Source organism: Protopterus annectens, chromosome 11.part0 (genome assembly GCF_019279795.1).
Source record: "Protopterus annectens isolate FY-2018-M chromosome 11.part0, PAN1.0, whole genome shotgun sequence".
Classification (NCBI taxonomy): domain Eukaryota; kingdom Metazoa; phylum Chordata; order Ceratodontiformes; family Protopteridae; genus Protopterus; species Protopterus annectens.
The window spans coordinates 316,134,295-316,159,916 of record NC_056745.1 but is presented as its reverse complement, the minus strand read 5'-3'; the positions used below and the strand labels follow the sequence as shown (position 1 = coordinate 316,159,916).

Genomic DNA, 25,622 nt, shown 5'->3' with positions numbered 1-25,622 from the left:
TTTGCTACTCCCCTATTTTACTGCCCGCTCTTTCTGGATCTCCTCCTCCTCCTACCTCATATCCTGCCCTAGGGCATATAGTGGGGTAACCATTAGTGGCGCCATCTTTATTCTCCCTGTAACTGCCCTGGCTGCTGTGTGTCCCTGGTCGCAGAGGGTTAGTGCTTATGTAAGTGTTATATCTGTTATTATTGCTTTGTTTTTAAGACTCATAAAAGCTGTCCTTTCTGAAAATAGCAGAACGGCACTTACCTTGTCGCCTGTTTCGGCGTTAACTAGATATTTTGTGCAGCTTCTTCTTACTGACTTTATTGCTGATTTACATTTTAAAAGTTGTGTATTAGTTCTTGCTGACAACTGTGGACTGTTACCAGCCTATATTTACTACTAATTAGTAAAGCTTTATATTACAAGTGTTAGTAGGGAAGCATAGTGTTGAGGGGCACGGACTTGAAAAACAGCCAACTTGTTAAATGCTGTGTCACCCACGTGGACTTATACACACCACTCTGCTTACAGCAATGTCTTTAAACTCTCTTAGCTTCTCCGAAGGTTGTAAATAGGTTTCTAGATAGAGCGCTGTCTTACTGAATCAAGTATCTTCTACCCGTAGCTTTTTTACTCATTCATGGTGAACTATATGCCCTTTTATCACTCGCAGTTGCCGCTAATGTCCCCTTGATAGTGTTTGAGCAGTAGTAGTTGTCTGGTAGCATTTGTACACATCTCATCTATATTTTTAATTTGTGCTACCCTTACCATCCTACTACTAACTGAGAACGCAACAGTCTGTATCTTTGTTTTCTCATTTTTAGCACATTGGCACTTATGCCAAGACATTTTTCACTAGCGTCTTTGTTCTATTTTTACACCATATCTTGTAGCTTCCTATTACTGTATGTGTAGTCTGGCCCCTGTCGTATGAAGGCTTGTACCCCTGAATTGGCGGATACCTATTATTTCTATCTGAGTTTGTTTGATATACCCTGTCCTTCCCAAGCATTCCTGTAAGCACACGCAGTTTATCCTTATCAGCCTTCCTCGGTGACTAGGCTTGCATTGTCCTATCTGGCGCTACAGTAAAGCTGGGTAACCATTCTCCCTGTAACTTGGGATCAATTTTTACCTTTTACCTAGACATGCCTACATTCTTAAGAGAGTTACCCTTGGACCTTAAACATCAAGTGTCTGCCTTTTACTCCTACTGATAACCCTCCAACCTGTCCTACAAGCCAGGACTGCTCTTATTTATCTTGAGAATATTAAACATGGTGGGAGAAACTCACATTTATCAAGTGGCTACCACCCGCACACCATTTTGTGGTACTACTTCAACACATCCTGTGTGATTACATTAACTCTCATTAGTGGACTGCTAGATTAAAAGATTTGTATGGACTACATTTTACATGCTTTGTAATTGTTATTGCAGGAAATTCTTAGCTGTGACTATTTATCTGCTTGCTTATCCTATGTCCTTGCATGTATCTGAAATTGCTGAACATAGTTAGTAACCATTGTATCAATACATAGGCTATTTTTTGTTTGTGCCAGGATATACCTGTGTCTTACCTAGATTGCTATTACTGTACAGCATATTTTTTCAATTTGTTTGACATCAAATTACTACATAGGCTATTTTTGTTTTTATGCTAGGATATACCTGTGTCTTACCTAGATTGCTTTTACTGTACAGCATATTTTTTTAATTTTGTTTGTCTTCACACCTAAACTCATTTTTTTCTCTTTCTATCCCTCCTAACTCTCTACCTTCTATCCTATACTAGGAGACCTGCTTGATCTTTCAGGACCCATCTCTGCTTTTTTTGTCACAACCATCCCAACGTCTGGCCAAGGAAATCTGTTGCCCCTGCACATATATTGTGTTCCCAGCTTCCAAAATGACTAAGAAATTATGTTCCACCTTGGACCTACCTAATAAACTGCATTATATATTTATTTATAACTACCTAGCAACAAGAAAAACTAAGCTAGCGCGCAGGGAAACCAGCAGCAAATATTTTCTCCTCTACACCCCAATAGCAATATGCCTTTTTTCACCCCCTTACCTACTTTTATCTGTAACTCCTTTTTCTAGCTGTATCTAATACTGTTACCTTCGTCTACTATACTTTCTGCCCACTAGGTGGCACCAAATTCCAATCTAGAGTTACACCTTGTACTCCGCATTCCCAACTATCTATTCTTAATACTTTTATAGCTCTTATCCCTTGATGAGCTGAAAATCCTCTTGCTACTTTCACTCTACTAGTACCTTTTCTTCTCCCCACTATCTAGCTGTACTCTGTTTTTCTTCCTTTTATTCCACAATCACTCACTACCTCTCTCCTGCATTATCACACTCTACTCACCCAGTGACACCTAAGGAGTCTGCGGCTCCCTGATTGTCTCTGTAGACTCTCACTTGCCTTCTGTAACCCGCTCCGTTCGCCCTGCTGGCTCACTCCGCTCCCCTACCCTACCCCCAATTCCCACCCACCCCCAGTGGTCCTACCTTTATACTTACCAAGCCACTACCCCTCACTCCTATCAAATAATCTTTCACCACTCTTTACAGACCTACCACTTACACAGCCACTCACATACTGATAATCACTCTCCCTTACCTCTTTCACACCTATTTAGTCCACACCCTCATTTACTCCAACCTCCTAATTCCCTATTACATTTTATCATCTCCTTCACCATGCCCTTTACTTATTCACTCATTTACATTAAACTACCACTCCTACTTTTACTATTATCTATCCTCTCTATTCCCTATACTCTCACTCATTATGAAAACCTACAATTCTCATCTTCTCACCAATCCCTTAAACAAACATTAATAATAAATCTTGAAATCCTTAGCCTTAGCCATTCTAACATAACATCCACCTCATCCTCTCTATCACCTAAATACCACAGAGTAGCCCATTTTACATTTACACATTTTAGGAAAGTGCAACTTAACTACACTAAACCACTGAAGCATCCATATAGTCCTCTCAAATATCCTCTCCTTCACGGGGACATTCATCCCAACCCAGGACCTTATAACTACACCCTAAGACAGCTTGCCCCCCCCTTCACTCCCACTAATTCACTACTCATAGCTCATCTCAATATAAGGAGTGTTAACAATAAAGTAAGCCAACTGCACGCTCTACTAGATACTCACTCTTTTGATATCCTATGCTTAACTGAAACCTGGCTTAAACCTGTTACAAAAGACAATGAAATACTCCCACATGATTATAACATCCTGAGGTTAGACCAAACTACCAAAAAGGGTGGTGGGGTAGCAATATTGCACAAATCTCATTTACAGGTCACATCCATACTGGTAGAACTCCCTCTAGAAACCAATGTGGAAATTCTTATTGCCAAGCTCCAGCTCAATAATACTAAATCTATCAACATAATATGCTCCTACCTACTCCCAGGCAATAACATTAGCATCATAGAAAGTATTCTCTGCTGGATTTCTACATCCTTCCCTCAAGAAACCATAGTACTCTGTGATTTTAATATAGACTGGAACTCCTGTACCACTCTAGAACCCACAACCCATTTAAACCTTTACAGCTTCTGTCAAACTATTACCACCCCCACTAGAATCCATAAACCCACCAGCAAAAAAAGTATATTAGACTGGATCTTAATAAACTGCCACTCTCTCTCTCTTACAAAGTAGGTGTCCTTCCTGATAATATTAGTGACCACTCACTAACCTACCTATCTAGACAAAAATCCTATATTCCAAATCAACCTACCTTTAAAATCACCCACAACAAAAAACAAATTTTAATCCAGTAAATTTTCAGGCTGAGCTTCAAGCTTGTGACTGGTCATCCTTAAGGCACCTGCCAATTGATGAAGCAGTATTCCATTTTAACTCCAAATTCCTACAAATTTTAGAATTCCATGCCCCCTCACACTCCATAAGAACTAGATGCAAAACAGCCCCATGGCTCACTAAAGAAACCAGACAACAAATCCTACAAAGAAATAAAATCTGGCCCAAATGGAGAAACAACAAAGACCCAATTGATCAGCAGCACTTTAGACAACTAAGAAATGCCACCAAAAATCAATACTTCAGGATAAAAAAAACTATTTCTTCAAACTCCAACAAAATCACCATAGTCAACCCCAAAGCTTCTGGTCAGGCATAAATAAACTCTTACATCCAGGACACTCCAAAACACCCACCCCATCTGGTCTCCCCAAAACTCTCCAAATGAGATTGCTGATGCTTTCAACAGCTTTTTTACTGAAACTGTCCAATCTCTAGCTAACTTCACTACCACCTCTCAGCCCTACCCTATCATCCTCCCCCACTACCTTACCACCTACCTTTCACTTAAAACCTATTCCTACAGCCCTCATCTATACTCTGCTTCATAAACTCAAACCCTGTACACCCTCAGCTGATCTCCTACCATCTGAATACCTTCAAACTGCTGCTAAAGCTCTTGCCTACCCCATCTCTATTCTAATTAATAGAACCATAACTGAAGGCTCCATTCCTTCACTATGGAAAATCTCTCACATAATCCCACTTCACAAAGGAGGAAACTCAACTGAACTCTTCAACATTCGGCCCATAGCCCTACTATCACCACTAGCCAAAATTATAGAAAAATGTGTCCACCAACAAATCCTTGACCACATTCTCCAATATAACCTTCTAGCTGACAGTCAACATGGATTTAGACCATTCCACAGTACCACCACTGCTCTCCTAGCCTTTACAGACTGTATTAATAAACATTGTGACAATAATATGCTCTCCTCTGCTCTGTTCATTGATCTTTCTAAAGCTTTTGATATGGTCAACCATCAATTACTGCTCAATAACTCAACTCATTCTCACCTGACACACAGGCATTACAGTGGTTCAAATCCTATATGCACAATAGACAGCAAGCTGTCCTTTGGGATAATAACCTATCCAAACATCTCCCTATTACCCTTGGTGTCCCACAGGGCTCTATCCTGGGACCTCTACTCTTCTCCATATTCATTAATGACCTTTCTACTAATCTACCTCTACCTACCTGCATACAATATGCAGATGACTCCACTTTGATTTGTAAAGCAACCACTTTATCTAAACTCTATGCCATCACCCAATCAGTATTCAACCAAGTAGAAAAATGGTTCCAACAACATCATCTCCTCCTTAAAGCCAAAAAACAAACTAGTACTATTTACTCCCAACAACAAATCCACCCACTAGACTTCTCTATTACCTCCATCGATGGTACAATCATAGCTCCTGACCCAACTACAAAACTCTTAGGTGTATTGATTGACCACAACCTCAACTTTCATGCTCATATTAATGCCACCATCAAAACTGTAAACAGAAAACTTGGATCCTTATAATAGGATAAAATCTTTTCTTACGCCAGAAGCCAGAACTACTATTGCCCAGACCCATCTGATCTCCACTCTCTTCTATGCCTCCCCAGTTTATACTAATTTTTTCCAAAAGAAACCTAAACAAACTGTCTACTTCTTATAACAATATTGCCAGGTTTGCTACTGGGTCCTCATTTAGGACACATCACTGTCTAAACCTAAAACTTCTAGGATGGCTTGAACTAAATAACCAGCTAAAATTTCAACAACTCTCCATTATTCATAAAATACTATACCAGCCTAGTAATACTCCTATTCTCAGTAGCCTCATCTCCCCCTACACAAACCTTTCTAACCTTCGGTCAGCAAATAAACTACTGGTTACCACCCAGAAATCCCACAACAAGGCAGGTGATTCTCTTTTCTCTAATTCTGTGGGGAAGATTTGGAACAAACTTCCCACTAAACTTACATCTCTTTAATCATTACCTCTCTTTAAAAATCAACTAAAAATTCACTTAAAAACACAATGGCTTTGTCCTTGTACTAACCCTGACTAACCCCCCTCCCCACCATAACCTTTTCTATATATCTCCTCCTTAACCCACTTTGAAGTATTTAGCAATTTCATCACTCTTCCCCATCCTAGTATCTTATTCCCATCATGCTATCACTGAGCATGCTCCTTACTACATATTCCTTCCTCAGTGAACTCTTATCTTCCCACCTCATACATAAACCAATCTATTTAGTTCACTATGACTATAATTACTTCCTCATGTACTTATCCTCCATAATTTCTCCTACTTCCCTATCCTCCATAATTTCTCCTACATCCCTGTGTTATACACCTTTCGTAACCTTTTTATACACCTTTCATAACCTTTTTATATCATTTCAAAGGCACATTCATACCCATTATACTAATAATGTATTTTACCTTATTAAACCCAGTACTCAAAATCTGTATATTTTTAGTTCTGTATAACTTAAGTTGATGAAGAAATTATTATTTACTTTACATATTGCATGTATCTTTTTTGTATTGTCTTGATTTTATCTAGTTTAAAAGTGGAGCTTTTCTCCCCGGGCCTCTACTGAAAATGGACATGTATCCAGTTAGACTAGCCCGGTCAACAAATGTAAAATAAATAAAAATAAATAAAATAATATAGGCTGTTTTTTGACCCTTACATGTTATTTAACAATATTCAAAAAAGTGCCACAATATTTAGCATCACGCAAAACATTTAAGTGAAGCTGATCATTGCAAAAACTCGTACATCAGTGGCTTTAGTGAAGCTTAGTAATGAGGAAACAATATGAGCCATTAAGCATGTTTAAGCAGTGCTTAGCACCACACAGTTCTCCCAAAATGTAAAAATATTGATTTTAATTTAAAAGACATTTTACATTGCATTCAACAAATAATATGTGTGCTAGGAACTTGAACCCAGGACTTACGAAGCTTTAGACCATCACTCTACCCATTTAGCTACTTTGATAGTATATAAAGTAGTATACCTTCACATACACTACTAAGCAATCACGGCATCCTGTGCAAACGGGCTTAAATGGGTGTAAACAAAAGTATAAACAAATAATTAATTACATCCAGTTTCTGTTTTTAGATGTCTATCAGGTGTCGGATTCACTTCACTTGCTTGAAATACTGAAATATCGAATTTCAGTATATCGAGAATAAGTGAGCGAGAATCCACAACATCGAAGCTCCAAAAGACCGCAATATCAAAATATTGAACACTAGCACACTGAAACTCACAGACTGGAGTATTCAGCAGTGCCTTTATTACATGAAATAAATGTTCCACTTGCACAATACACCTCCCATCACCGAGTGACACATAGTGACATCCTCCTCACACAACTCCTGACACTGTGAAGCCCTCTGTAGATGCCTGCCAAACACTATGACAGCAACAGCAACATACCCACAAACAGTAGACTCCCCAATGTGTAGTGATGCCTGTGAATGTGCCCGTGAATACAGCTGGTGGAACATAGATGGCTGATCACATCTTCAGCAGCCTAGCTATCACAACCAAGAAGTCAGGTGTACTGTAGGAGGCCTTATTAGCCAACACATTCTCAAACTGGCAATGCCTTTTAATGATGTACTGATGTTTAGGCAATGGGGCAGCTCCACTAGCCATCTGAGCCCGCAGTTCCTCAACCCTGACCTGCTACCTAGCTAACACACCCATCAGTAGTGCCAAATCAGTGGCCTTGTTCCCAAGCAGGCACTTGATCCTCCAATGCCATGCCTCAACACTGTTCTGCATGCAGGGAAGGAACAGGGTATTGAGCTCATGGATACTTCAGAAAGACACCAGGAACAAGGGTGGGAATCTACAGGAAATGGCTGTTCTTGTGGTGAACTTTCATTCCTTTCCCAGCATGTTCCAGTCACCACCGTATGTGAGCAGATCCCTACCCTCAGCAGGGAATGTCTCCTTAAGCACCTGGAATGCCACAACACCTTCTCCTCCAGTAGGAGAACCAGGGCCACAATGGACTTCACCACCAATTGAAACCGCATATTGGTGTTATGCAGCAGTCACAAACCCAAATGCTGTACCTTATGCCAGATATTCTGGCCAAAGTGGAACAGGCACCATTTGGAGATAACACCCTGCAGATTCAGCCATATACTCTTCGTGGCCGCAATCTCAAAGTCTGTTAACACATACTTCAGACACCATTCAAAGCCATGCTCTGCCAGCATTTTGAGTACATAATGCCACATGACATTGTAGGATTTAAAGACTTTTTACTCATGAGGCAATACAGTAGCAGCACACATTTATGGAACCCACCATACTTAGCCAGCCCATGGATACTATACAGCTAATGGCATATCAGCCCTTTATAGAAGAACATGCCATCCATGAGCCAGATCATCACTGTACTGAGGTCCAGTAGATTTTGTGTGGTGGTGAATACCACTACGGTGGTGTCCATACTGTTATCAGTCATTTTCTTAGTGAGGAAGGCACCTGTTTTGGTGGGATAGTCACACACATTGATTTCATCCAACTGTAAGGTAGGGGCAGAGCTTGAGTTGGCCACCTTTCTACGTACCCTGCCCACCCTTTGTAGTAGTGCCCTCTGTGTTTGCTCTCTGTGTTGGCATGTCAGGTATGACATTTGTGGATGTGGATATGGATGCCAGTGCATCATCCACTATTAAGCACAGTGTGTCTCAGGACTTTGTAGCTCTGATTTTGAGCTCTGCATACATACTGTAACATTTGATTTCTGTGGGGTCACCGGTATGGTTGTGGCTGGCTGCTTTTAAAATCATTCGCCCATGGGGGTGCTCTCAGTGATGGCCCTACCTTTGCACTTCTGTGATGCCTTCCACCTGTAGCACCAGCACGTTGTCTGCTGTCGTATCCACTCTTGGGTTAAGATGTATCCTTCCAGCAGTAGGACCGCCTTCCCCTTTTGTGAGGTACTTACTGGGTACATCTCCCCAAGCTGTCTGGGTGCCACGGGTATGCTTTTTGCCATAATGGGCTTCGGTTTGGAAGTAGTTGTTGGTGTGGCTTGCATCATGCAGGCTTTAGTCAGTATTTCGAGCAAGTGAAGTGAATCTCAGGTGTCTGCTCTCTATATGTAAGTGTGGCTTGGCATTGCTGCACTCTGTACTGTGCCCCACAAACAGACATTAAAAAAAAAGATTAAAAAAAAAAACAAAGCAAACAAAACAAAAACAGTTATAATTAATTACATCTGGTTTCAATTTTTAGATATATTTCAGGTGTCAGTTGTCAATGTGTAAGCACAGCTTAGCATTGCGGACCTCCATGCTGTGCAAACAGCCATAACAAAAAAAATATATATATATATAACACTTTATAAATTTAATACATAGACTAATAAATACATTTATTACATAAATTAAATTTACTAAATTTAATACATAATACACGACACATTTCAACAGTAGCACAGAACATTACTGGGACCCTCACCATGTACATAACATTTGACCAGACTCTACACTTCTGCATACATGGATTCAATATCCCAGGTACAATGCTGTCCCTCGTGTCATGATTAATATGCATAGTGAGCTGCTGAGGGGGAACCGTGGCCATGTACATGGGTACAATCCATGTAGACCTACACAGAGCATATATGGATTTTATTAAATCCTGGGGCATGTGGTGTCTTAGTAGTGATAATTTTATGGAAAGGGTTTTTAGTAATGTAATGTGTAGGATTAGGGTTAGGGCAAGTACCACTACACAAGACAAAAGGACACAGAACAAACACAAAGTAAAACTTACACAACACTAAATCTATACCCGTATTTAAAACTTAGTCTAACACAAACCACAGATACCTGGATATTCTCAACAACTACTATAACACTGACTTGCACATCTTCACAAACATCACTTTTCCATTCAAACATTAACTTTCCTACTGAATCCTGCTTACCTATACTATACAATACTGCATTCAACCATATGTGATCAGATGAGCATTCACTTATTTGTGTGTTCTCTTTTTACATCCACAAATTTTTTCCTACCAAAGATGTATGCTACCCTTTGAGTTACAACCATATACACACACAATCACATACACACAACACACAGACATATAAACACATGCATAATAAATGATTTTACAAAAAAAAAAAAACACGCTATAAGCCCTTAATCACATTCTTTCTGCATACTGGCACTAGTAAATTACCTGCTCAAGATAATTTGATTAGCAATTAGCGTAAGTATGATTTGATAATTTACTCAGTTGCAAAATATCATTCTCTATGATAAATCGAACAAAGAGTTCCATTTTATAATTTACCCCTAGTTGGTTGCACTCTTTGTCTTCTTGTTTCATGCTAAGGGAACCACAACAGCTGTCAATGGTAATCAGAATCCATTTCTTGTATAATTACCAGCTGGATGCATCACCTTCCATGATAATTAGCTTCCTGGACAAACATTAATCCAGATTTATCTTTTTGCATAGTAAATATAAATGCAAAATGCAAAGTGGCATTTAGCTGTAGGGTAAATGTATTTGATTTATTGTGCAACTGCTCCTAATCTTTAATGACTTTATTAATGTTTACTTACTTTGAAGGCTGCCAAAGTTAAAAAAAAAGTTATTTTTTTAAGTTTTTGTCTTATGTTTGAATTATTTTAGAAAAGTCTTTTTAATGATTTAGCCTTTTATAAAATAAATATTTAAGAATGGGTCTTTCCCACTAAATTTGAACTGTAGACTAAAAGGAAATTGAAAACTGTTTTAAAGGTGATCAAGCTGTTGCCCGCAGAAAACAAAACATAATGTTGAATGCTGTTTTCCATAGGAAACCAGTGCCAGTGTGATTTCTAAGTGTGTGCCAGCAATGATTTACATCTTTTGCAAGATTTCTCCTTTCTTCAAGCTGGTGTAACCATGCAATTTGCATAAATATGTTAGAGATGTATTGCTTCCCCCCCCACACACACACACACACACACACAGTGGGGGATGCATAGGGGGCTGGTCACTCATAAAACATGCTTAAAGTTAATTTTTTCACTCTCCTGTGTTTTAGGCATTATTATTCAATATCTGCATTATGGAAGTTGATAATCCATAGAAGAGAAATTAAAGCAAAAGTCTTCTAAAAATAGTTTTGATGTCACATGGGAAGGCCAGTATGGACAGAATATTTCAATATATATATATATATATATATATATATATATATATATATATGTATATACTTTGCTAGAATATATGCCATATACTTTATGAACATGAATTTATTTATAATGTTTTTCATTACCCATTGAGTGAATAGTACAAACAGAATGTCATTTGTCAAGTACACCCCATGAGAATGATTTACTGTCAGAAAAGCAGAGTTATTAGGATAATGCTTGAACTACTTCTGAATAATCATAAACCACTACTAGATGACTTTGTTATGGTGTAATTCCTTTTCTAGATACATAGTTGTTGAATTGTACATATTCAAGCACTGTGTTACAAACATAATATTTTTCTCAGAATTTGCCAAAGAAAAGACAAAAGAAAGTAACAGATTTTTGTGCATAATGCAAATAAATGTATTTTTTAACAGAAATTATATCCTAAAAGGTGATTCTATTGAGTAAACTGTTATCCTCAAAAGTGCAACCTCAAAGTATATTCTATCAGGTAGGAAGGAGGGTTGAAACTTTCCTCACAGAGGATTTGGCAGTCTTGCATAAAATAATAGTTTCAGATAAGTGTCCATTCCTAATCCCTTTATGTACAATTTGATGCATGCAATGTGGAGTCACTGAAATTTGGGAGGATTTCCCTAAAGAAATTCTATAAATACTGTGAACAAGGACAGAAATAAGAAAAGTATACAGAGTTTAATACATGATAAGTCAAACCATTGAAAAGAGATTACAAAGTTAGGACCACAGCTGTGGAGATTCAAAACAGAATAGGAAAGACTAGTATTTATTGCAGAAACAATATGTTTTTGAAATATAAGTATGTGTTTATTGCAATAATATCACTAATCTCTAAGAATATAACAGTGCCTTATGAATATCATATTTAATTACATAGATTTAACAATCTAAGTAGGTTAAAATGTTGCTGGTATAGTATCATGTTTCTGAACTGCTAACAGTTTTATTTTTAAGAATACTGAAATTAGCATCAAACATCTGTTTCATCTAAAATCAGAATAAAACAATCAGCATTTTGCATGTACAAGTCATTTGAATTAATCACCTTTAGGTTGTCTGGCAGTTCAGCTCTCCCAGCATACCCAGGGTTCATTGTTATAAACACAGTGCATGATGGGTTAAGTGAGATCTCAGCACCTTCGAAGATGAATGTTTGGACCTGCTCTGATACAGCACGTTGGATAGTTTGAATCTGCTGGGCTACAACTGACAGTACCTAGAAAAATGGAAATGTTTTGATTACGACCAAACTGATAATACACATATGTTTAAAAATGTGGATTTGAAGTCAAATAGTGCAAAATATGAAATGAGCTGAAACAGACAAATGCATTTATCATATATGCATAGTACTGTCTTCCCCGTAATACAATGCAGGCCACTCTGCAAGAAGTTCCAAGTTTCAGTTTTCACAAAGAAGACATTATAACGATGATGTGTTTTATTTAGAAATAGATTTTTCAACTAGTATTAAACCCCAACATTGCGTAGAGGACAGTAGGAAATTAAGAAATGCAAATAAAACTGTTTTGTATTCAGAATTCAATATCTGGGGTCAAACCTGTTATACCCTCAAGTTACTTTCCAAATAAATAATTGTTATAAAGCATGCAGTATACTCAGGTCTAGTATAATTGAACAATTTTTTAAAATGTAGAAATTCACATGATCGAGACTATCTGCTGAACATTTTAAAAAGTCATTCAACTAACCAAAATCCGAATATCCCCTATTTCCATGATTACTTCTGCATATCTGCCACACTGCTTTATAAAAACTAGTTTTCATACTGTATTTCTAGTACATTTATGTTGCAGTTGTTCACATGCATATTTTGTTTTCATGTGATTCTTAGAATTAAATTCCTTTTTTCTTTTACTGCCATGCTTCTTTTTTGCTTCATGAAAAACTTCTACCTGTATGTATATTGCAAAGTTTTGTATTACAAATCATGGCATATTTTGTTATTTTTTGCAGCTTACAGTTTGTGTCTTGATCCATTGGAATCTGTACCCACTTACTTTTTGTTGTTAACTACACACTTTTTCTCATGTAGTTGTATCAAAAGCAATACTTTAATTTTGTAATCTTTCTTTATTTTTGCCACCCATTTCTGATTTAATGGCATTTTTCTGAAATTCAGAAGTACCATGCTATCAAATTATAAATAACCATAACTTCAGTCAATGTTAGGATCTGCCATTCAACTGTTGGTTTGTGTATTCTAACCTTTTGTATAGGGTCTCTTAGCCTGTATCACTATTCCATCTATCTTCCCTCTGTAATATGTCGTTTGTGACCAAATATATGCATTATTTGAGTCTAAGACTGTAAAACCAGTACAGTGGTAGTTGACTTTCTATTCGTCTAATCTGACCTGTTGAATAATACACCAATGAAAAAAAGCACCTTTGCAGGTACACCAAGCTCCTGCTGCCCATTACCACTGAGATTCTTTACTTTCCAAAAATGCTGAAGCTTGTGAGATAACTTTTCTTCTTGCCTCCTCTGCTCAGCAATCACAGTGTTTATGTTATTAAAATGTGATGATTTTGGAGTTGACAACTTTAGAAGGATTCATTAACGTAAAGCTTGCTTTCGTATTTTTTGCATCAATGAAGATACATTCTCCACTCTCTGTTTCATCCAGCAGTTCATCGTTTTAGTCTTGTTTAATGATTCAGGTTTGCAAACGCATTGCAAATATCTGCATAGGCTTTCAGTTAAATAACATTCAACGTGATGACCTGCCTTTCATAATTGCTGTGTATTACTCATTGTTCTGGCCCAGTGTGTGTGTGTGTGTGTGTGTGTGTGTGTGTGTGTGTGTGTGTGTGTGTGTGTGTGTGTGTGTGTGTGTGTGTGTGTGTGCACGTGCGCACACGCCAGCTTGAGTGCATACATGCGTGTGTGTGGTATGTTTGGTTGTTTGTCTATGAAAAAGTGTTTGTGCAACTTTTCAAATATTCAAAAAGTTTTCAGTAATATATTTATTTAACATTTGTTTACCAGGAAAGTCTGACTTGGAACAAGCCAATTTTCAACAGAGGCCTGGGGAGAAATGCTCCGGATGCATGTCTTTGTACCATGGGAGGAAGTCAGACCATCTGGAGAAACCCTACACCAACAAAGGGAGGACATGCAGACTCCACACAGGAGGCACCCCAGCCAAGAATCAAACTGGAGAACCTCTTGCTGTGAGGTAATAACATTAACCACTGCACCATTGCACCGTCAATATACAAAAGACTGTGCATTTTCTAAGTAAATTAGATTAATTAATTTAGCATTTTGTTTCTACTTGCAACAAAACAACTATAACACATTGGATCTCCTAGGTAAATATAAATTATTTCCTTGAAAGCTCGACTTCTGTTAATGCTTAGGCTGTTAGATATAGAAGGCCACATTGTAACCATATCTTTCCAATTAATTTATTTATTGTTAGAATACTACTGATTGTCTAAAAATCACAACATAGTCTTCCTTCCTTCTTTCTTCTCCATATTCCACTCTTTGTTGTGAAGCTTTTTGCCAGATTAAACACCCAAGTTCCTATAATATACAAACATTTATTTTTCATCTCTGTCACACTAGTTTTGATTTTAAGCAAAGATTTGGTAGCAGGGTGATAGACTTATGGAGCAAGGGAGTTTAAGGTTTTACAGTACAAATGATGCTTATGAACATACTCATATCTCTCTGTTCCAAATTTTTCCATTTAGCATACTAGTACACAATTTAGTGCTCTTTACTGCAGCCTTGGAGTATGTTGAGGGCACTCTTTAGGTGCCGAATTATCTAAACAATGTGAAATTTGCAATAAATAATAACACTTCTCAGAGATTTCTTTTCTGAGGATGTTGTTGTGTCTTTCGGCTTTTCACAGTTAGTGGTCACCACAGTGGAACTCCGATCCGCTAATGATTGGTAGTAGATTTTTACGTGCCGAGTTGCCGGCCCTAACGTACAACCTTCAATGAAGGTATGCCCATTCATGCATGTCTCCACACAGAAGACACTTTAGCTGAGAATCGAACAGAACAACGTCTTACTGTGAGGCAACAATGCTACCGCAGCACCACCACCGCAGTTTTCTGAGGATAATGTCACCAATTTTTCACATATTCTTTCAAGACAAAGAAGCCCTAACCTGAGGTAAATTAAGTAACCATAAAGTTCGGTGTGGCTACAAAATTAAGGTCTTTAGACAGTAAGGCTGAAAGAGAACACCTCTGCTGTTAAGTAAGAATGTCTTACTTACAAAACTGCTGAATTTTGGATACATCTGTTCCATGGGTCCAATGATAGTTCATTGAATACCATTGAACTTTCTCATTATTGTAACTTGTTCAGTGCAAACACCCACTTATATCATCATTTAAAGACATAAAATGATTTTTTTTATTTCAAAGTGCCTAGTCTGATAGTCAATAGGAATAAAGCACAGAACTAATCCTAGGTAAGAGGCTGACTCATGGAAGGATGTACTCACTACTAGGAACTGCATGCTTTGTTATGGGCAATTTACAGGCCTTCCATTTCACTTTAACAACATACCTTTGGAATATGAAGGAAACTGCGATTTACTGCAAAAACTGAAGTGGTCCCAAGAGGAACAGGCAAGCTCCATACAGAAGGCACACTGGTTGAGAACCAAATAGGTGATCCAAGTGCTGAGAAGCAGCAATGACAACTGGTGTACTACTGTGTCACAAAGCTTTCTTTAAATTCCTGTATCCCACTCAAATTAACTAATTACCCTGAGCTTGCCCACTTTTAGTTTTTCCATTTTTGAGTTAATCAGATGTTAAAGCTCCTCATGGGTAGTGCCAGCATGCCTGACTGGAAAAGAATATAAACCTTCATATCCTTGAACTTTCAGATGAATATAAATTTAAAATATAAGCGTGTACAGTATCTTCATATATGAAAACTGTAAGTGCAGGAAGCAGTGATATATCCTCTGTTGTGGTGCTATGATTCAAAAAGGGATGTTATTCTACCACACGTCAGAATTCAATAGTTGAAAGGAGCCACTCCATCACTTAAGGCACAGGTGTCATGTTTCCTTAGTTTGTACACAAGGGTCTCACACTGTACTTACAGTTCCACATTACCTAGTCAAACAACAGTATTATAGTTGTGATATCAAGTGACACTGATTGGTCTGGTACATTCATCACAACTAGACATGCTGTGACACATAACAGAGGGCTTTTCCTCTGCTTTAATTTGGTCTCACCATCTTCGTCTTCAGACTTCACATTGCACCCGTCTTTTGCAGTCATAGAGAAAATGACAATATGCTTGCATGTGCACCCCTAACTTTATAACATCTGTTTTTTGAAAATCCCTATGATTCCTCTCTCTCTCTTTCTCTCTCTATACATATATATGTATATAGTTAAAACCACTAAAACAAACCAAAAAAACAAAAACTGCTGGATGCACTCGAACACTCAAAAGATTTAATGTGAAGCGCTTATTGTCCCAGACAAAACGCGCTTCACATTAAATCATTTGAGTGTTCGAGTGCATCCAGCAGTTTTTGTTTATTTATTTTATATATGTATATACATATACATATATGTGTATATGCATGTACACACACACACACACACACACACACACACACACACACACACACACACACACACACACACACACACACACACACACACACACACTGTCTCACAGTGACCATGAGATGTCCATTGCAGCCCATGTACAAATGTTGAACTGTACCTGCAGTATAGATGTTCACAGGTTACAGTACACCTTCATGGGGGAGAGGGATGTGCACGATTTTCTGTGGAAGGCTGATGGGCTGAGTATATGTGTCAGATGAGGATACGCCACCAAATTAAGTGGTATATTAGCATCAAAATTGAAGAATATATGAGGGATTAGGTGACTGCAACCACAAAATTAGGAGTAAAAATGCAATCGTATTGTCACAGCATATATAAACAGGGCCTTGGGTGACTTTGGGTAATAGGGTTGGGGAGAGATGCACCCATGAAAAAATATGGAAATAAAAAAAACAAAATGAGGGTGAAAGATATAGTAGAGAACATGGAAGCAAGAAGGAAGTTGCAAAGGGAAAGACATCATGCAGGACAGGCTCTCAACTGGAATGTTGGCACCTGAAATGCGAGTGCTGAAAAGCTGAAGAAAAAGACTAAAAACCTAGAGAAGAGTGAATCTTAAATATCGGTCTTCTCCTTAAAACTTGCACCCCCGTGTGGTGAACAAGCTCTCCAACCCCTCCTCTTGAACTTATATATACCAAATCCAAGATCGCCATACCTCAGAGAAAAGAGAATATTTCAAGAAATGGCATCGTGGACATGGTATATCCAAGTCTGATGTTTTGCTCAGTCAATCTACACATTTCTGGACTCCATCTAGTGGGTTCCAACATTTCAAATGGTTACCTGCAGGACAAGCACAAAGAGTACAGCTATCATCAGATGGAGGAGGTAGAGTAGAACTCCAGTACAAAATGGAGGCAGCAAACTAGAGTAAGGGTACATAGGGTGCTACAGGATGACACAGTGCCCAGCACTGCATGTAAAGTAGAGTAGAGGAGTTAGAGTCAGAAGGCAGATAAGCTAGGGATTACATATAGGGATAGACTGAGTTCCATATCAAAATCAAACTGGTGCATTTCAAATTACGTGTGATGGGATAAAAAGGTTGAGTGGACAGATGTAAAAAAAGAAGTGGTCTGAGGGACAAGTTCAAAGCACAAGGTGTGCTCAACAGTTGTGTGCAGTGTACAGAGTTAGGAATATTGTAAACGTTCACTACATACAGCTGGAGAGGGGTGTGTGTGTGTGTGTGTGTGTGTGTGTGTGTGTGTGTGTGTGTGTGTGTGTGTGTGTGTGTGTGTGTGTGTGTGTGTGTGTGTATGTGTGTGTGTGTGTCCACTTTCAAATTTCAAAATTCCCAAAAATTTGAACCTCTAAATACCGAAGCCCAGATGATCAAAGTTTTGGAATCTTGAAAAGAAAAAAAATCTAAAATGGTAAAACTTCAGAAGTCACGTTTTTGCAGGGGGGAGACCCCTTCACCCCCACCCCCCCTGCTACTTAAATGCACCAACTCCAAGATTTCACTACAGTGAAGAGAATGGTAGAGTTCCTGTTCCGCACTGTATGGTGATCTCCACTGACAAGTTTCAAAATTCCATTGTACCCATGTGTGTGTATTTGTATGTGTATTTAAACACCACTCACTGTATTGGAATTTGCCTAACAATGTTAGGCAGCATGTTGATATACTTTACAGCCTGGCTGTCTTCAAATTATGTGATACTCACACTCCATAACTTTGGAAAATTTCAGAAAACACCTTTCCTAAGCTTGCGCTTTGTTAATATTGACTGTTTCACAATTACATTAACTATATACAATGATTTGAACTCACTTTGGTGAGCTGATCGCAGAATGCAGTCTACATACAGTTCAGCTGCCTCCACCCTTTTATAGCAGTTTTCAAGGGTCCATGCAGTGGAAGGCCTATGTTATTCTGCCCAGGCCTTTTGGAACTGGTCCATAACTATGATAATAATATAGCTTTCTATCATCCCATTACACCGCAGTTCCCTTGAGTCTCCTCTGAAAAAGGTCTCTCAGCTTAGGATGATTTACCCAGTTCACAATCAGTTAATCAACCAGTTAGTTAATCAATCAATCAGTCATTATTCTGAAATAAAAATGTTAGTATTAACCTAGCAAAAGACTGGAAAACATTGTTTTGACTTCCACTGCAATCGATGTCAAAGATCTATGGCTTTTTGAAGATTGCCTACTTCTTATTAGAAATAACGGTGTGTGTGTAAAAGCCTGAGAGTGCAAACCTTGCTGCACAAATTCAGAGTAGATACCACCATATGTGCACACTTTTGTGAGATATTTCTGCTAAATTATTTAGAAAATGTAAACATTTAAAGCCCTGTTGATAGCTAATTATACACAAATCTCTTAATTTAAATTGTGTTATTCCTGTTTTTCTTTATAATCATAAAAATTAAACACTCCAGAATGAAGAAACAAAAGAATGCATTTTGGGAGAGATTTGCCATTTTTTTTGTGTTAACGTTTTTCACATGATTGTTGAAAGGATAAACTTGAGAGCTTACAAGGTGACCTTTATTTAAATTGTTCAACAGTCATCCTGTCTTCAAAGTCTTGTAACAGTTCACTGATATCACTGCTAATGAAGTCCTCCGTGTTTTCTTTTCATTAAATTTCCAATTTTTGTAACCAAAGAAACTGGTATCCCAATTACCTCTAGCTCGATGCGATTAAATTCATCAAAGCATGCCCAGGCTCCTGCTTGTGCAAGTCCTTTGAAGAATTTCCCCATGGCTTTGTAATCCAATCCATCTGAACAGTTAAATACAACACACTGCAGAAAGAAAAAAGTACAGCTGTTAATGTAAATCTCTGCAAACAGATGCTGAGTATTATGTACATTCAGAGTAGAAAAACAAATTCTGCATTATAAATGAACAGCAAAACTTAAAGAGAAAAGGAATAGTCTCTGGTACATAGACATAACTGATGACTGGGTTCAAAAACATCTCTGCAAATTGGGAACAAATGCATATTTTATAGGTGGACGTGAATTTGATGAAGACGCTGGTTGGTCGGATGTGACTTTACATTATATACATATTAAATAAATAAATAAATATATATATATATATATATATATATATATATATATATATATATATATATGTGTGTGTGAGTGTGTCTATGTGTATGTGTGTGTGTATATATATATATATATATATATATATATATATATATATATATATAAACAAGCATGAGTCTATCATTTATTTCTGTATATTCTGAACTGAAATTTTAGAGATCAAAATATTTGACATCTACAAAAAATACAAATAAAATAAAAAAAAAACTAAAGAAATAAGAATAGGGCACTTGGTTTTGCTTGATCTGAGTCTTTGCTGATACTTTTCAGCCCACTTGTTAAAGTCTTTCCAAATTCCTTGCACCTTACAATCCTCTACCACTGCACTCCTGTTTGTGTCATCAGCAAAAAGAGGCTAATCCTGTCCTCTGTTCCTTCAGATCTCTGAGAATACTGGCCCCAGTATACCCCCCACAGTACTCCATTAGTAATGTCCCTTATTCTGGCCATCATCCCATAATCCTTCTCACCACAATCATTTATCTTGCCACTCAGCCATGCAGCAATCCACTTCCTCAGTGTAGGTCCTGCCCCTAATCTATCCAGTTTTCCCAAAAGTAACTTCTCTGATAAAACTTCCCTTCTCTCTTAAAATCCGACTGCCTTGTGCGTTTGGTATCTTTTCAGGCTTGCTAGTTGTTGCTGAAGCACCTACCAAGGGGAGAAAACGCTGAGAGAAGAAAAGGAGCCACTTTTGTGATTTTAAGTATTTTCTTCTGATTTTTTGTTAAGTTTTACTGCTTTGACGCCTATTTTTTGGCATTTTCCGGCTTGCTAAAGTTTATATCTGTAACAGCAACAGTACCTGGAACACATCTGGAGCCTGTTTACTGCATTTCCTGTGTTGCACTTAATTTAAAATCTTTTTTTCTCTAAAAAGTGCATTTTACCTGATTTTGACCTAGCACTCAAGTTTGGGGTCATTTATTGCACTGTTGTGATTATTTTGCTGCTTGTGTATCTCTGCTACCGTTAAATTACAACAAAAAGAAAAAAAAAATCTTGCTTTTTCCCACTTTCTGAAAGTTAAGAAAGTTCAGTTACCCCTGAATAATTTGGATAGATCCCAAAGGATCATACTCATAAATATTTTTCTGTTAATGAAGCTGTATATAGCTACAAATTGGTTGAATCCATCCCAGACTTCATGGGAAAACTTTAAGAGTGTAGCGATAAAACACATCTTAGCACATAAATTACTAATTAAAGATCATAAGAAAAGTATAAATAACACAAAAATATGGGAGCAAATCTTTAATATTGTGTTAGCGTAAGGTTCCTATCCACTCTTCTCCGGGAAGTACATACTAAATATGGAGCTCAGTATAGATAAGCCTTATATTGATACAAGATTTTCACATCTATAAGTTTATATTAATGTATAATGACTTTATGTAACTGTTGGAAGCATTCATGTATATATTGTAAATATGTTGTGGTATTGTATTAACATTTGAAAAAGAATAAAGACTTATTATTGAAAAAAAAAAGAAAGTTCAGTTACAGATTTGCTGTTCTGAACTGTTTGGAAGTTTCTAGAAGGCCAGTGCTTGCTTGGGCTAAAGGGAAGTCTCTGTGTTCACCAGTGGGAGTGGATAACACTGAACAGCCTTCCTGTCCCTGGAGGAGTGGTTACTACCTAGAAGCTGTAGTTTTATTGGCCATTTTGGGTCAATTCTAAACTCCTTGATCTCTCTCTCTTAAAACCCTACAACTCTCTTTTTGCGCGGTTTTGCGCACTGAGCAGCGTCGGGCAGAGCCGTCTAAACAGATTTAAACTATTCCCGGCTCCACATAGTCTGCGCTTCACTTTTTCCCTTAGAGCTGTTCAAACTCTCAAAGTAATCACTCTATTCTCTTTATAAAGCCCTGCACTTGCTCAGCTCTTATAAGGAAACACTAACTAACTAAAGCACTACACCCTCCTTGACCTCTCATAAGTATTAGGCTCCCGATTGGTCCTTCCTGATCAAGTGAAAAATCAGTTCCCTTCCCTAATCTGATCAGTAAAAAAACAGTTCCCTATACTAATCTGGTATGTCCAAGGGTCAGTTTCAAGGTTACTCTCCAGTCCAGCTGGTGAATCTGGGAATTTTGAGGCAATGTTACAATTGCCTTATGTACACAGACAACCCTGTCCTCCTTACAACAAAATCTAATACATGTGAGAGATACAGTTACACAGCCAAGCTGGAGGCAGAACTCTCTCAACCCAAGACTGGCACAGTCAGTCAGGAGGAAAAGGTAACCACCCACACCACAAATCCAGTCTCACACAGACCTATTGCATCTGCATACCCAACACATAAACACACAGAAACATACTCGGAGGCTTTAAATAAAAATCTGCCCAAACAGCAAAGACCTCCTAAGCAGATATCCAAGCAACAGCCACCCATCAACAATACCCATGAATCACATATCTCACAAAATCAGTGTGCTTCACAGTCACAGCCCTTAAGGCCAAACAACACACCAAATACACTTGTTATAGGGGACTCTATTGTCCGGCACACTGACGTCCCGCTCACCAGATTGAACAAGCAGAAGGTCACTGTAAGCTGCCTGTTGGGTGCCAGGATCTGCCACATAATGCAAGCACTCAGGTCACTCCAAAGCAAGTACAAGTATGACTCCGTCATTGTCCATGCTGGTGTGAATGACCTGAGACGTACCTCCCTGGACTACATGAAAAGAGACAATGAGGAGCTCTCTGACCATGTAGCCCAGGCTGGTATGACCCTGACCTTGAGTAGCATCTTGCCCTCACCAAGAATGATGCCACAGTATAAAGACAAAATGATCAGTTTCAACAATTGGCTAAAGTATTGGTGTCATTCAAAGGGGATCCAGTGTCTGTCTGCCTGGGATGACATGCTCGACAAGCCACGTTGCTTCACTAGGGACGACTTGCACCTGTCACCCTTAGGCTTTCGTATACTGGCCGAGGCTCTTGCCACCCCTATAGTGCCTTTGTTAGGCAAGGCTCAAAGGACAAACCCACCTCCATAGACAACCCAAGGATAAAAAAAATAAAGGTAATGCTACTCAGTGCCAGAAGTCTAAATCTCAAGATGCACACACTCGAGACTCTCCTCAGTATGGAGAAAATCGGTCTGTGCAGCAACAGAAACCTGGTTCAAGGCTCCTGAGAGCACCCCAGCACTACCAGGTTATAACTCATACCATGCGTTTTGGCCCCAAAACTCGGACCAAAGCACAAAAGGAGGGGGAGTATCTATATTCATCAAAGATACCTACACCTCCAGGTTAGTGGGACTGCACGAAGCATCAGAAACCATCCATGTGCAACTAACAGCTGGCAAAACTGCCTTTCAGTTTGTAGCCTGCTACAGAACACCCTCCCTATTACAGGAACCCCACTTGGCATTCCTGAGAACAGTGGAGAATATGAAGGTCTCTCCAAACACTATGTTATTGGGTGACTTCAACTACCCAAGCATTGACTGGAAAAACTACTCAAGCCCAAACACCCTCGCCCAATGGTTCCTTGAATTTATAAACTGTAATGCAATGGAACAACTGGTCACCACTCCCACAAGAGGGAACAACATATTGGACCTGGTCATCACCAACATGGGGACTCTATGTTCCACACCAGAGGTAAACCCCTCATTGGCAAGATCAGACCATAAACAAATTTTCCTGGACATCCATATCCCGTCCCCACCCCCAGTCAAGGAAATCACTGTAAAGAATTTCTCAAAAGCCAACTTTGCACTTCTCAAGACTGAGGTGGAATCCTTCAAAGCCCCTGGGCCAGAGGATAATACAGCCCAATCCGCATAATTCTTTACAAATGCATTCTATGAGCACCTGCAGGAATGCATGGATCATGCTATCCCAAATAAAACCAAGACTCACTCCTTCAAAAACAGGAGACCGGTCTGGTGGATCCCGGCCATAAATAAGCTATACAACAGAAGGAGTAAGCTACTACATGACAGAGCAAAATCCCAAAAAGGGAAGGCATCTCTGATCAGTATTAGCAAGAAACTTTGATCCCTCATAAAATCATCAAAGGCCAGCTTCGAAAGAAAAATTGCCCTAGACACTAAAGATAATCACAAGGCCTTCTTTAGTTATGTCAGGAACATGGGCGGAAACTCCCAGATATGCTCTGAATTGTTGCATAACGGTACAAAATATACCAAACCTACAGACATAGCCAACATCCTGGCAGACAGATTCAGCGCAACCCCCCCCCCCCCCAAAGGAGCAAATGCCTAGCCCAACTGAATGTAACCTCCCTGACATCACAGATGCACAGGTGAAAGCTGCCCTCTCCAAAGCAAAAAACACAGCATCTATTGGGCCGGACGGTGTCCCAGGCTGTGTCTTACATGAGCTCCAAGAAGAACTGAACCCACACATTAAGTCACTGTTCAAACTTAGCCTTACTACAGGATATGTACCCAAAGAATGGCGTACAGCTACAGTGGTCCCATTCCACAAATGTGGTGCCACAATGTTCCCCGGAAACTATCACCCCATAAGCCTGACTAGTCTGGTCTGTAAAGCTATGGAGCATATTATCATGGAACTCATAAACAAAGACATTGGGAGCCTCCAGACACTGGACCCTACCCAATTCAGCTTTGTTAAGGGCAGATCTTGCCTCTTAAACCTAGTTGATTTCTTTGAAACAGTTACCAAAGCCATAGATGAGGGTAAGGTAGTCCACACAGCCTACCTGGACCTCGCAAAAGCCTTCGACACAATACCCCACTCGGGCATCATAAATAAGCTTACCAGCTTAAATATCAACCCCTATATCACAAGATGAGTTGCAAACTGGCTCAGAGATAGACCCCACATGGTCAGAATTGCAGGTGCCATGTCCAAATCCAAACCAGTTACAAGTGTCATCCCACAGGGCTTTGTTCTGGGACCTCTCTTGTTCGGTATATACTTCTCTGAGGTTCAGGCTAACACGGGGGGATTATGGCTGACAAAGTTCACAGATGACTGCAAACTGGGGGCCATAATTGAATCTCCAGCTGACACAGGCATCCTCCAAAAGGGTCTTACAGAGATGGATGCTTGGTGCCAGAGCCATGGCTTCAAGCTAAATGCTAAAAAGTGCACAGTCATCCCCTTTGGGAAAAACAAGGTGCCCACAAATTACCACATAGGTGGTAATCCATTAAGTATGGAAGAAGTAATTAGAGATTTGGGGACCAACGTAGATTGTAATCTCTCCTTTGATAATCATGTTCCAAAGTGGTTAGAAAGACCTTCTATATAGCCCACCTTATCACGAAAGGGTTCGCATCTAGATCAAGAGAGGTCATTGTGCCCCTCTACTCGTCACTCATCAGGCCCATAATTGAATACAATGCCCCTTTTGGGATGTACCTTACACGACACCTGCAGCAACTGGAGAGACCCCAAAAGTACCTCACCAAGAGGATCATGGGCTACAAACAGATGTCCTATGCAGCTCGACTAAAGAAACTCCAGCTCTACTCAGCTGCTTACCACCTACTCAGAGGCAATCTATGCCTGATGTACAAAGCCATGTCAAACCCAGAATTAATGGACATGCTCCACCTCAAAAAATCCAAGTTCCTTAGAGCTACACGCTCCAGGGACCTAAACCTCAGCACAAAAATAAATAGGACATGCTGGAGGGACAGATTCCTTTCCCAGAGGCTCCCCTCACTCTGGAATAGAATCTCAATTCATGTTAGACATAGCCCCTCGCTGACCCTCTTCAAGCGAATTCTGGATGCATGGATGGGAAATCGCAAATTTACCCCTGGGATCTCTTCTGTG

General features: G+C 39.0%; 1 protein-coding gene across 1 annotated transcript in view; it reads right to left on the bottom strand.

The window, feature by feature from the left end:
* Positions 1 to 25,622, bottom strand: part of LOC122815364 (dynein axonemal heavy chain 3-like) — a 4,921,723-nt gene that overhangs the window by 3,294,342 nt on the left and 1,601,759 nt on the right. Inside the window, exons 26-27 of the mRNA XM_044087818.1 lie at positions 19,392 to 19,511; positions 12,139 to 12,309 (exon numbers count right to left, since the gene is read on the bottom strand). Of these exons, the coding sequence (XP_043943753.1) occupies positions 12,139 to 12,309; positions 19,392 to 19,511 (291 nt within the window). The remainder of the gene's footprint in view (positions 1 to 12,138; positions 12,310 to 19,391; positions 19,512 to 25,622) is intronic.